Source organism: Podarcis raffonei, chromosome 9 (assembly GCF_027172205.1).
Source record: "Podarcis raffonei isolate rPodRaf1 chromosome 9, rPodRaf1.pri, whole genome shotgun sequence".
Classification (NCBI taxonomy): domain Eukaryota; kingdom Metazoa; phylum Chordata; class Lepidosauria; order Squamata; family Lacertidae; genus Podarcis; species Podarcis raffonei.
In genome coordinates, this window is record NC_070610.1 from 57,901,392 (window position 1) to 57,915,430 (window position 14,039).

At 41.8% G+C, this 14,039-nt stretch overlaps 1 protein-coding gene across 7 annotated transcripts in view; it reads right to left on the reverse strand.

Annotated features, from left to right (window-relative positions):
• NPNT (nephronectin) overlaps positions 1-14,039 on the reverse strand; it is a 62,833-nt gene that overhangs the window by 28,598 nt on the left and 20,196 nt on the right. For 4 of the 7 annotated variants that reach the window (XM_053403904.1, XM_053403899.1, XM_053403901.1 and 1 more), the window contains exons 3-4: positions 8,504-8,554; positions 5,384-5,476 (exon numbers count right to left, since the gene is read on the reverse strand). In XM_053403904.1, the coding sequence (XP_053259879.1) occupies positions 5,384-5,476; positions 8,504-8,554 (144 nt within the window). The remainder of the gene's footprint in view (positions 1-5,383; positions 5,477-8,503; positions 8,555-14,039) is intronic. The other 3 variants (XM_053403900.1, XM_053403903.1, XM_053403906.1) reach the window with 1 other exon arrangement.

Here is a 14,039-nt window from a genome sequence, read left to right on the forward strand (position 1 = left end):
TAGCAGTGTCCTCTTTTCACACAATTAACTCTGCAGATTCCTAGTATATGGAAGTGACAAGTGTATGGAGGACACAGCCTGGGGCTGTTTAAAAAAAGCATAGGGAGAGATTCATGTCACACCTTGTGTCACATCTCAAGTACCATGCAACGAATGGCTTTGACACTACTGAGAAGACTTTCCCCACAGAGGAGGAGATGCTATAGTGTGAATTGCAGGGGGGAGGGCAATGGTCACAATTTGTCAGCAACAGGTGATCCTGGACTGAAGTGTGAGCACAATTTTCCCAACAACAAAAGCACCTGCACCCAGCAGCCCTCCTTTTCCAAACACCACCAAGGATCCCTAGCAAAAACACAGCACTGCTCAAGAGCATTCAGATTTTGATCGTCAGCTTCAAACTGTACTGTGCCAGCGAGCATCACAAACAATCGGGAGCAAGGATTTGTGTGGCTTGATGCAACTTTTAAGAATTGGTTGTTGCTGGCGCTGTCTCGAAGGACAGTGGAGTGGGCCTCTGGGGGTGAAGTCAAACCACTGTTTTAGCAGTACTGAAGTGACGTCCCTGGGGGCGCAAGCCTGGGCAATGTGTTTAGAGGTCCTTGGCTGCCCAGGCAACAAGCCCCACCCCACCTCGGCCTCTCTGATTTGGTCCAAAAGGAAAGCAAAGCAATACGTTCGGCACCAGCTTGGCTTCAGGAGTTGCCAGAAGGAGGCGTACAAGATGCCATCCGTCTTGGGGACTCCAATCCGGATTTGTGCAGCGTTTACTCCTTTCCCTGTTCTTCTCCTGAAGATATCCCACAAGGAAGTGGAGATTTAGGATCAGAGTTTTCCTTCTCCTAGATGGGCTATCTTCCCAGGTTGATGAGCTCCATCTGCTCCTTGCTTCCCTCTACAGCATGTACAGAAAATGCCTTCTTGACTGTTGTTCTAATACCAAGTCAAGTTATTTAACCATCCATCCCAGTGCTGTCTTCTCTGCCTGGGAGTGGCTCAGGAAGAGACCTCAAACAGAGATACTCCTGTTTGAAACCCTCAGGAGCCATTCCCAGTCAGCGTAGGCAATAGTGAGATGGATCAATGATTTGACTTCAGATATGGCAGCTTCTTAATGTCTACTTATGCTCCTAACTGGAGATTCAGTAACTGAACATGGTCATTCTGCATGCAGAACATGTGCTCTGCCACTAAGCTATGGCCACTCTTCCTCAGATATTAATGCCTATGTCAGGATGACATGTAATGCTATAAGTTGCAAGACTGCCTATATTGGTCATGTGTCACTGCCATTCCCACAGTACATGTTATGTTTTACATGCATTAAACATGCTAACCCAGACATTAGTATCTGTGTCAGAACTACCCCAATATTAAAGATTATTAAATAAAATTCTTCGGCCTATTTCAATCAGACCGTTTCCTTAACCAATGCAGGATTTGGGTTTTGTTGTATTTTGTTTTTAGTGCTTTGGTATTTTATGGATTTGTAAGTTGCTTTGAGACTTTGTGAAAAGTGATGAATAAATGTAAATAACAACTATGGCAACAGACTGTTTTCTTGGTCTGAAAAAGAGCTTAGAAAAAGCAGCATGTGTCATAAAAGATCTGAGTAGGAAGGGAACTATGAGAGCAAATGAAGAGAATTGTCTAAGGTCAAGCCTTTCCAGGAGAGAGAATTGCAGCCTCAAGGAAGTGTCAAAGCAAAGTCGCTTTGCATGCCAATTATATTGCAGGCTGGGCTTTCACATGGCAGCCAAAATAAGTTCATTGTCCTTTCAGCACACTTGCAAGAGGTTTCATGGTGGGGGTTTAAAGCCGTGCAGGTGGAAGGAACGCACCACCTGAAGTAAAGGATTGTCCTCACCCCTCCATGGGAAATGTGTTGCATGATGATCTGGAGGGCTGAAAAAATGTGGTTCACTGGGCCAGTCGTGTGAGGTTGTATATGGGTGGTCAGCTTCACATGTTGAGGAGAAGGCATAGCAGAAGTCAAAAGACTGAGACCCAGTAAAACAACATGGCAAATACCATCAAATACCTGTATGTGCAGGCATGGAGCTCTGGATCAGGAGAATTTTAGGCATATCCCGTTATAGACCTCCACACTGAACACCAAGCGAACTACAGATTGCACATGAAAAGTCTTTTGCATGTAACTTATGCTTCCCTCCTAATCCAGAGGTGGAAGTGCTTACTTTCTGGGGAGAATCAGCAGATACTCATGGCTATTTTACCCTTTCTTTGCATACAGATTCTGTCCACCTAGTATTCTATCCCACCCCCAACAGTTTAAAATCATTTCCCCTATGTCAATTCCAAAAGCAGAGATGACACTAGCTAGTGGCTGAGTGGCCTGCCCTCTGGGAAAGCTGTTTCAGGGAAGAATTAGTGACCACAGGCCAGTAAACTCCGCATGTCTGTTATCTTAGCCAGCACACAAATGGATCCCCAGGTTTGCCTCCTAGTTCTACTGTAAGATTTGTCGAGGTCCTGCTGATTCTTTGAACTGTGACTATTTCAGATTATTATTTCAAATGAAATGTAAGTGACCACTTATATGTCATAAAAAGAGGAAATGCGTCATCATCACCACCATAAAAAAGGAATGACACTATAAATAGAATGCAATAGAATGGTAGAGTCTCAACCCCCTGCAATGCAGAAATATGCAGCTGTCCCATGTGGGGATTGAACCTGCAACCTTGGCATTATCAGCACCATGCTCTATCCAACTGAGCTATCTCCCACAGTATTACTATAAATCAAGTAGAAATCCAATACATCTTGTAGTGGGAAAGTCTGTTACCAGGTAACCTGTGTGCCTGCTTAGTCTATTCTCCAGGTGTGAATGGCTGGTGGGCAACTTCAAGGCCCCCACTCTCCCTTCTTCTGACCATCTTTAAGCCAGACATGGGCCAGTCAAATAGAGGACTGTCCTCTGCAAAGTAGGATACATGGCTACCATGCAAATGTGTTATGGCAAAAACAAATGTGAAAGTCACTGAAAAAGTACATGGTAGATTTTCTGTTTTCTACTCACTCAATTTACTGTACAATCTTATGAGAACATCTATGCATCTGGTCTCACTTCAGGTAAAGGTGTATAGGATTATAGCCTAAGGCAGCAGTTCTAATGCACATCCTCTACCCTTAGGACTTTACAAATCCACCACAGAATCACAACCCAGTTGCTCACAGCATCAGCTGCCAGAAGTGGGAAATTTTAATGTCTTCAGCTCAGCTAAGTTGGGGAAAGGAGAAGAATTTGGAAGTCATGTATGCAATCAATTAATTAATTAATGCAAGCAATTGATCACATAAGCATCATTATTTCATTTCAAAGTTCTGTGTTTAGTGTGCAAGAAATGGAAATAAATGTTAAATGTCCTGCCTTTACGAAAAGGAATAGTCTTCCACTTGTTAATGAGAAGACCCTTAAATGTGTTTAACACACAAACACTTGCACATATATAGAACTCTGTTATAAAGGGAATGCACAGGAATTGTAGCCTTTTGGGATTATGACAATCAGAAATGCACTGGAAATAAATTGCCACAGACAACACCATCCGGTTGGAGCTAGACAACTCCATCCGATCTCATTTCCAGCAGGAGAACTTTTATTTGATGATGGTGCGATAATAATTTAGGGAGACATTTCCCATTCAGGAAAGGCCATTCATATTACAAAATGACATTGACCTATAATAGAGCCAGGCAGTGGATGCCAAAGAAAGCAACAATAATTACACCCATCCGGCTGCTTGACGTGTGATCTGCAGATCTGCCTCATAAGTACAGTTTGTTTAAAATATAGGCAACTCTTTGCAGTCAGGGCTAGAGGAGTGAATAGCTTAATCTGGTCAGTTAGGGTGCTGGACCCTTTAGCAAAGCTCTAATTGATTCCTGTTTAAATCAATGAAAGGAAGAGCATATCAAAGCCACTGGGCGTGGAGGTAAATGTGTCTTTGTGTTCAACATGCAGGTTTTTAACAAATGCAGATAGTATCAGTACAAGCACAGTCCTCACCCCATACATCAGCTGATTCTATTCTATTCTATTCACCCCATACATCAGCTGATTCTAAAGTCTCACTCCTCATTGAAATGAATTGGAGTCCTATGATTAAGTAGCAGTTTTGTCAACAGGATGCTGAGTATAATCTAAAATCAGCATGAGCTTTCTTCTCTCTGTTCAGCTCGTTTCACAACAGCTCCTCAGTTTTTGATATTTTAAATTGCTGCGGACCTACAGTATCTTTGTGGCGGACACTTCTGAGAGCTGAACTTCTAGAAAAAAACTTCATAACAACATTTCTCCCCAAAGTAAAACAATATATATAGCAAAGTGCCTGTAAGATGGAGAAAAAGAAGAAAGCAGAGGAAATGAGGTCACAGGGAGGGTGGGCTTAGATTCCCCATGAATCCGTCAAGGAAGGATTAATATATCCAAACAAATGAGTTTTAAAAAGCGTTTAGAAATCATTATGCCATCAGAGGATTAGTAACTCTCAGGGAACACAGTTCTGTACAGCACCACCTTACTCAAATTGCCAGGTTTTCTAAAACACTCGTTTGCTTTTCTGTAATGAGCTTAGGAAAGCTTTATCAAGGCTAGCTGGAGAAAGTGGCTGTGACTTCCTTAAGTACCTGGCAGTGCTCAGCACTATATAAAATAATACTTTGGGGAGAAGTGAATAACATTAGTGTAATATGTTGACAATACTGGTCATTTTAAACAACACTGTTCTTTTTCATTATAATATGACTGGGGTCATTGAGAGGTAGTTTGCTATTACAAAGTGAAACTGGAATTTTTTTTTATTATTATTATTATTATTATTATTATTATTATTATTATTATACTTTATATTAGCATGGGGACTTGCTTTCATAAAAGCAAGGTCCTTGTTACCTAAATCAAAACCAGCATTTTAAGTTTTAGGTCTTACAGCTGATCTTGGAAAGGAACCAATCTTGTACCTCTAACAACAAAAGCACTTTTTTAAATACTTTCATAAAATGGATTGTGCTGGGATGCAGTATTAGCAACTCCCAAGTGGGTGTCTTTGAGAAGGGTGGAAGCTCTAATTCAATTCAAGTAGGTGATTGGTGCTGTGATTTTCATGCAGGGAGACCTAGAAACTCCAGTTCATAAACTGCATCTGGCAGGAAATGACCGCCATAGATATTTTTCCACCAGTTCTTCTTGGGCATCACCAATAGGGCTGCAAATATATGAACCAGCTTTCACCCTGCTAAATTCAGCAGTATGTCAGCTGACCCATGGGCAGTTGAAACTTGAACTAGTTCAAGTTTCAATTGCTCTTTTCAATACCTTGAAGCAATATCACATTCCTTAAAATAACATAAATCTTACCTTGATTGCATGTTTTCCCAGTGTATCCTGGATGACACTTGCACTTGTTTGGTCCAACGCATTCCCCATGTTTACATCCAGGCTGACATACAGCTGTGAATACACGTAAGCAGACTTGTCACTCTTCTTGTCGAACTGAGGTGCACAAACATTATTTGATTATAATGCATTTGACGCAGTGGTTTTATTCACATGAAATGCTACGCCAAACCATGGTTTAGTGAGACTTACTGAGCAAATATCATGGCTGGCTTTGCTCCTCCTCTGGGCCTGTTGCTGCCATGCTAACCTGAGCTAAGGCATGGTTTGAACCTGGGCTTGTGGTTTGTGTCACTCCCAACAATCCACGAGCTTGTCCTTTGCCTACAGGTTGTGGTTTGTTTGGGGGATGTGCCATGAGCCCAATTTTGCACATAATGTGCCTAATGCATAGCTCCAGGTACTTGGGGAGCAGCAGCACAGGCTGATGATGGAAGCAGTTGGAATTCCTCATCCTTGCTAAACCATAGTTTAGGGCCAGTGAGGAGTAAAGGAGAGAGTTGGAGCACAGAAGTGATGGGAAGAAGCAGTGCTCAATCCTTCCCTGTTCACCACTTTTCTGCTACAACTCTCCCCTGCCGCCCAATATGCTTCCATTAAAATACACACAAACAAGGGGGGAAATGGCTAGCCTCACTTTTAAGCAATTTAATTTAAAATGCAAAATATAACATGTGGGTTGCTGAGGGAATGTATTGTATGCCCACTACAACTTCCAATGACACTATGAAGAACCAGTAAAAAAGGATATAGCAAAATAATAGGCCTATGCATGTCTACAACTAAGCTGCATTGAGTGCATTGGGATTTATGCCCAGATGTGGCTGGGGCAATGCAGCCAGATGGGCGGGGTATGAATAATAAAATTATTATCATTATCAGATATGTATAGGCTTGCACGCTAAGTGTAGTGTGTATAGAGTTACAGCCTAAGAGTCCATACATTCATACCATAATAAGGTGATAGTTATTAAAAGGAATTTTTAAAATATATCCTACAGATGCATGCATTGTGTATGTTTTATGCATATTTCGGAATGTCATGCTTGAACTTTTCCTGCTATTAAAACTTAACCAGATGTATCTGGACACATGTTGGGTCCCTCTTCCACCATACATACATAGCCTCATGATCCAGTGTTGGTTCATTATTTGTAGGCAAGGAAGAAGCTTTCAATTAAATGAAGAATAGCCCTTAAAAGCTTCTCTAGACAGGCACTGCAAATGTATTTTCTTGTCAAAAGCATCTCCATGTATCTAGTATGGATGACACTGAAAACATGGAACTTGATAGGTTGGCAGTGACATTTCCTGAATTTTCTATGAAAAGTTAGTGCATAAAATATCACATTTCTAGAATACAGGATTGGTGGGGAAGCAACCTAAGTCAATGATTAAACTGCCCTTTCTGATTAAGGGAGACATAACTATCCTAGTTGTGCTATTAGTTTAAGTTTTCTTAATCCAAATAAAAAATAATATGTAAGTTTATAAAACACATGCTTCATTCATGAAACGTATTTTACTATAAAGCCATTGTAATGGTTTGATGTGCACATTTGCAACCTTTTAATGTGCTTTCCCAAAACTTTATTGCGGGCAGCTGGCCTTTAATCTTTAAGCAGCTCTCTCTCTCTCTCATATTGGAATGACAGGGCCAAATGTTGGACATATGCTTCCATATGCAATGGGGAGAAGCACTGGAGAACTAAACTTGTGGCTATCTTAAATAAAACAGGTATTGGAATTCCAATCACCCACCATATTATGGCATTATTATTAGGATTGTGTATGAGAAAACTAGTGCAAACAACATGCTGCTACTGTTTTTGAAAATGGCTTTCATACTGCACATACAGTTGCTTTACCAAAAACTAAAAATCAAGTCCCAGGTACCTAACCAGCTAAGCTACTTACATTTTATGTAGCAGTAAATCAATATTGCGCATCAAGATAATATATGACAAACATTCCTTTTTATGGTACATAATGTTGGAACACCTCCAGGAAAGTTCAGTGCAAATTACTCATACACCGAAGTCTGAAGCAGTATTTCCCAAATCTTATGTTGCAACAGAGGCTGAAATTGGCTTCAAAAAATTAAGCCACCATGTTGGATGAGTTCACCATTTCCCCCCCACAAGAGCTGGGAGGCTCTGGGGCAGATTTTATCCTCATTCTCCGCCAATATTTGGTCAAATGGCATCAGTCCAGGAGCCCTTGTTGTGCCTTGCATTAAAACTGACAGGTGTGAGGAAATCTCACATTCGTCAACCTTGCTCAAAAGGCACAATCGCATCCCTAAGCCTAGCTGACTAGGCAAAAGAGACACCAGAAACCAGAAGGCAGCCTCTTGTTCTGTGAGCTGATTGATAAAATACGTATGCTCACCAGAGTGTGTCTGAAAACTCAACATGGCAAGTGGAGTTGGGGTTCCCAGTTTTCGTAAAAAGTAGAAGGAATCAAACAATTGTTTTAAAATGTATACCATGCCAATCATGTGCCCCCTTCCTCTGCTTGTTTACTGGGAAGCTCTGCTAAATTAAACTGAACTTTCTTTCAAAAAGTATTCAGAAGAAAGTCCAATTGAATCCAGTGGGGCTTGCTCCTGAGTACTCGTGCAGAGCAGCTCTATGCTTATTTACTCAGAAGAAATAAGTCTTGCTATACTTAATGGGTCTCTCTCCCAGGTAAGTGTGTATGGGTGTGTGCTACTCACACCGATTTCACAACGAGGTAAGACCTCTTTAATAAATTGTAAATATATTACAAAACATATTAATAGCATCCATAAAGGGATAAAGCAAAGTATTTGGATCTTAAAAGCTAATCATTTAAATATCAAATCATATATATATATATATATATATATATATATATATATATATATATCATGTCTACATTAGTCATTAAATACATTCGTGAAGTGCTGCTATCACCCTAAAACAATAAGCAAAGTAATTACATGCATATTTCTTGTTGGGTTGTTATATCATTCTTGCGCTCCATGCATGACTTTAGAGATCATGCCTCCAAAACACCATCTTGCCAAAATTATTTTGAGAAATATGTTCAGCTAACCTTTGGGCTGGCACCTTATCCTGGCTATTCTCTGCCTTAAGATGTAGAAAGCTGCAAAACAAATGTCCATAAAAAGCAATTCCAGCTTTTTGTGTTTCCCTGCAAGGAGGATGGACTTGGCTTGGATTTTATCAACTTGCTACATTCCCGGTGACTTACACACATTCAACATTCAGAGCTTTCCTTCTGAAATAAAAAAAATAAACTGGGACACGTTTAAAAATAGAAATGTCTTATGTCACTATCTTGTTATGAGATGTCTGCAAACAGATGTTGCAATGCACTCTCTATGAAAGTTACAAAAAGGAATGATGTTGTGCTATTCTTATTTCACCCATCAAAGAATTCCAAGTAAACAGTGAATAGGACAGTGTTTCCCCCCACTTCCAGAAGCAAAGGTATGAACCATTCCGCAGTCTAAATGTAATGCATCTTACAGAACAGTGTTGGGTTGTGGGTTTTTTTTGCCTTTAAAGAGACAGTATCCCTTCATATCCAACTATAATAACAGATTTCCCCCTAATTGTCTTCAGGGTGCTAACTCTGGTTAAACTGACATCACTTGCAACTTGAATAGATTTTTAACAGTTGGGGACCAATAAAGGAACCAGCCATCTTTTCATTCTGGTTTTCATTAAACCTAAATAAAGCTTTCGGTCCACAAACCCTTTCGACTTCCCTAATGACAGATCACGTGAAAGGCAGATCGCCGTACTGTAGAATCAAATGGAAATTAGATGAAATATGTTTGGCTTCAAATACTCTGCCATGCCTCAACAGCTGATTATAGTACTGGATTATTTAAAAACATGCAAAATATCAAGTCCAGATTTTGTTTTATTGCATTAACAAGATGGGATTGCAACACATCTGGAGCCTAAGAGTTCAACTTCAGTATCACTTGTGTGAGTTTAAATTCTGATTTAAAGAGGAAGTTCTGACTCAAAGCCAGACCCTGATGAAGCTCAGGCCCAATTGCTCCCTTTTACCTTTTCAAGGAGTGTGGCCAGCAGGGATTATCCTGCTCTGCATGCAACATGCATCCCCTATATGTACACCATATTGTGTCAACCGTCTGTCCAACACTGATGGAACAGTTTGCCAACAAAACAGCATCAAGTGGTTTGGAGGGGAAGTTTAAAAAGAGGTACGCCAGCATGACTTTTTGCCCCCTAAAATATCTGCTACTGAAGGCCACTTTTGCTCCTGGGCACATGTCTCTCTGTGATGGTGCTGAAACAGCAGGATTGGATAGATATGAGAGGAAAAGGTAAGTCTCTTTAAAGGTAAAGGGACCCCTGACCATTAGGTCCAGTCGTGGTCGACTCTGGGGTTGCGGCGCTCATCTCGCTTTATTGGCCAAGGGAGCCGGCGTACAGCTTCCGGGTCATGTGGCCAGCATGACTAAGCCGCTTCTGGCGAACCAGAGCAGCGCACGGAAACGCCGTTTACCTTCCCGCCAGAGCAGTACCTATTTATGTACTTGCACTTTGATGTGCTTTCGAACTGCTAGGTTGGCAGGAGCAGGGACCAAGCAACAAGAGCTCACCCCGTCGTGGGGATTCGAACCACCGACCTTCTGATTGGCAAGTCCTAGGCTCTGTGGTTTAACCCACAGCGCCACCCGCGTCCCAAGACCTCCTAAATGTAGCACAGTACAAAACAATACAGCCAAATTTCACATATATACCTTTTGTCCTGAGTTTTGTCAGAAAGCAAATGGTGCCAATTACATGTATGGGGAAAATGGGTCTGTGTGCACATGGGGAAGGATACTGTTTCCTTAATACACAATTCATTTTTCCGCAGTGTTTTGCTTAAAATACATTTTGCTGTTTTAAAGCAACACGCTGGGGATGGGGGGGGGAGCGGAACAGAATAGCAGAACCTCATTTTTGACATAAACGTAACAATGCAGTTCTGTACTATAGGTACAGCATAGTTAAAGATTCACGAATTGAAGTATAAAGAGTTAAAATAAGAGTCCCAAATTAAACAGCTCTTTTAGTGAGAAAGGTCTATTCCAGGTCATCTTCAAGACCATCATTTAATTCAGTTCAGATTAGGGCATATTTAGTTATACAGAATTGCATTTATGTTCAAGCACACAACCCCCCCCCCAAAAAAAAAACAACAACTAGTGGCTTCCCCACCCCCCACCCACCCCAATATCTGTAACTCATGAAGGAATTTCCTATGGGCAACATTCAAAAACGATCCCAACAATTAAGCATAAACATGCATGAAAAGGAATATAAATAATTTGAGATGGCAGAATCTAGCATGTATTTTTATCCCCAAAGCATAAAGGAGGAACAGCAGTTTCTAGAGTGTTGTTTCTTTGCAGCTGTAGCAAGAAGGCAGAAGCATGCAGAGCTCTTGGTTATATAGCAGCATCTCCAGCACCCTCCATAATCGCTTTTGCAAGCTCTGAACTTTCTTACATGCATTCTACTGCAAGTAGAATATCCTGCACAGATTAAAGAGTCACGCTCTTAATCTTAGGGAGGTGGGTTTGAGCCCCACACCTGGCAAAAGATTATTGTCAGTGGGTCCTTTCAACTCTACAATTCTATGATTGAGCGTTTTGTTGAAGAAGGCTAAGCAATGCAGCCAGTTATTACACTATATTTTCATTATCAAGGATATTTTACTGGTGATGACTTTAAAAACAACAACTTTGGGTCGTATCCAGTGTCATGTTTAGTCACTTAGCAGTACACATGCCCTGCTGGTGAAATGTTTGGCACCTGCAAAATGTTGCTACACAAGAGAATGCATAAGAAGATTGCAGAGGACTTTGTTGCACAACAGACTGTGCAACCTGTTGCGCAACAAGTTTCCACTAGTGCAACTGTTGCACTGGACTTTTCTGTTGTGCAACATTAAAGCTCACCCATCCACTAGTGCAAGAGCCTGTTTGCTAGCAGACAGATGCTATTGGATGCAGCCCTTTGTCTTATTCTTTAACCGTTAGCTCAGTTGGTGTTAAAAGCTACATTCTGGTCCGTCAGGAGCTTTTTCAGATGTTGCTCAGTGTCACTTGTAGTAGAAAAGTGTCCCTGAAATACAGCTTGCTCAGTGCTGCTGAGCTTTCCCTGCAACGCATAGCCTCAGGGTTGTGTTAGGTCCTCCCCAAGTTCAGTGATGTAGTGGGCAGGCAGAGAAGAAGTACTAGAGTTTTTCCTCAGAGCTGAAGCAATGGGGCCCTCATAAATGGGTGTGGGGCACTCCACTTTTTCTAATAATGACAACCCTGCGAGGTAGGCTAGGCTCAGATAGTGACTGGCCCAAGGTCTGATCAGGGATGTGAACCCAAGCTTCACCACTGTACCACTCTTCATCAGCTTCCTATCCTATGACTGTCAGCTCATCCCAGTAAATTAGGTATTTATGCTATGCATTGCGCTGTGTGTGTTTCTGCGTGCACTTGTATGTGTGTTGGGCTCAACACTGTTGGGCTCTCCTTGGGGGTGTTAACAATGGACTCTCCTTAGGAGATAATACTCGAGGTTTGAGAAACACTGAGCTAGGCATAAGCAAGATTCTTCCAGAGATACTTGCAGTCTATCATTAAGGGGTGACAATTATTTCCCCTGACCATACTCTAAAAGCATGACATAGACCTGTGTTCTCAGTGTAAGGGCATCTTGTGATCCTGAAATGACCAGAACAAAGCCAGTCAAGTTCAAAAACTTGAGATTACATTCTTTAAAAATCTGTGAACTGTTCTGCTTGCCATGCTTACATTTTTAGAAACAAGTCCACTATTGCTCTGAAGATGGAGCAACTTTAAAGGCCACATGTGCAACATAGCTTGATTTGTTAAAGCTGCTGTGCAAACAACAAGCAACAATCAGGCATGCAGGTCAGCCCAGAATAGGTTCATCTTACCAAAATAACAACAAAGGCATCTATTGGCATTTTAAAACTATGTTACAAAGAACCCTGATGCTCCATGTAAGCTTCTCAGAGGTTTCTAAATGAGAAGATCAATAATGATAGGCAAGTTTCTCTGAAAGACAGCTTGAATGTCCATATATTGGTCCATATATTTAGCATGCTCTCTCATTTCTCATAGTGCTATTGTACAGCTCAGCAGGCCTGGCGGAATTCTGTGCAAGCTGACAAGACCCTAAGTTAGTGATGGCCATTAACTTCAATAGGTCTACTCTGAGAAATATTTGTTGAATACAATCCAAAAGCTAAGAAATAAAATAAGTAAAAAAAAAACAACACAATTTAAAATCATATAGCAGCTACCATATCACTTTACAATTTGCTGCAACAGGCAAAAAAATTCATTAACTGGTCCACCAAGACCTTCAGCAATTTTCAAGTGGTCCAGGTGCAAAAATTTAGGAATCACTTTATTTGCTGTTGAGTGGTACACAAATTCTGTTAAACAAATAAACAAAATAAAAATATGTGTAGTAGATTGAGCAGAACTGTCACTCCCATTCAGGGGGGAGGGAGAAAGACACTCAGAAATGATGCAACCCATATGCCTTATATTCAGCTATCTTTGCAAGTAGCCTTTCGTTCACCCAGCTCCTTAACTGCCTGGCATGCTAAGACCTTAATGTAATCGTAGCCAATATGCAATAGTATCACATAAATACACCATTTGTGTCATCTAGTCACTTAACGTATTCCAGGCATTGCTGATTTCTAATTAAGGGGCAGCTTCTCAGCTGATGCAAAGCAACATTACTTTATAGCCTTCATCATGTGGACAAAGGGAGATGGACACAGTTTTGCCTTCCTGCACAGGGCTGGGGAACTGGGACCAAATTAAAGGACAAGTGGATTCTGAATATACACTAGAGGTGTAGTCTTCCAGATGTTAGACTCCCAGAATGGCTAATGGTCAGGGGTGATGTGGCTGAAGTCCGGCAACATCTGGAGGACCACAGGTTCCCCAATTCTCTCCGATATCCAAGCCTTGCGGGACCTTGCTCCCCCTGGCGACTCATTGACTGAGCTTGTTGAGGGCTGGAATATCCAGCTCCTGGCAGCCATCGATGAGATCGCACCGAAGCGCCCTCTGCGACCCCGCAGAAACCGGGCTCCCTGGTTTACCGAGGAGCTCCGGAAAATGAAGCGGGACCTCAGACGGCTAGAGCGAGTATGGCGGGGTGCCCGTGACGGAGCCTCAAGAACATCTTATAGGGCTTTTATGAAAACCTACGAGATGGCGGTGAAGGCTGCTAAGAAGTCTTACTTCTCGGCCTCCATTGCATCCGCTAGCTCTCGCCCGGCGCAATTATTTAGTATAATCAGGTCTTTAACGTCCCTTGAAGGACAGCCAAATTTAAATAACAATTTGACACACGGCTGTGAGGCATTTGCGAGCTTTTTTGCGGAGAAGGTCTTGTTGCTCCGCCATGACCTCCCTGCCAATTTGGATACAATAAAGGAACTGGAGGCCCCTCGACTGTCCTCGGGTCCAGTATTGGACCACTTTGACTGGATATCCCCAGCCGATGTGGACAGACTCCTCCGAGCTGGAAAGCCCACCACCTGTCCTCTTGAC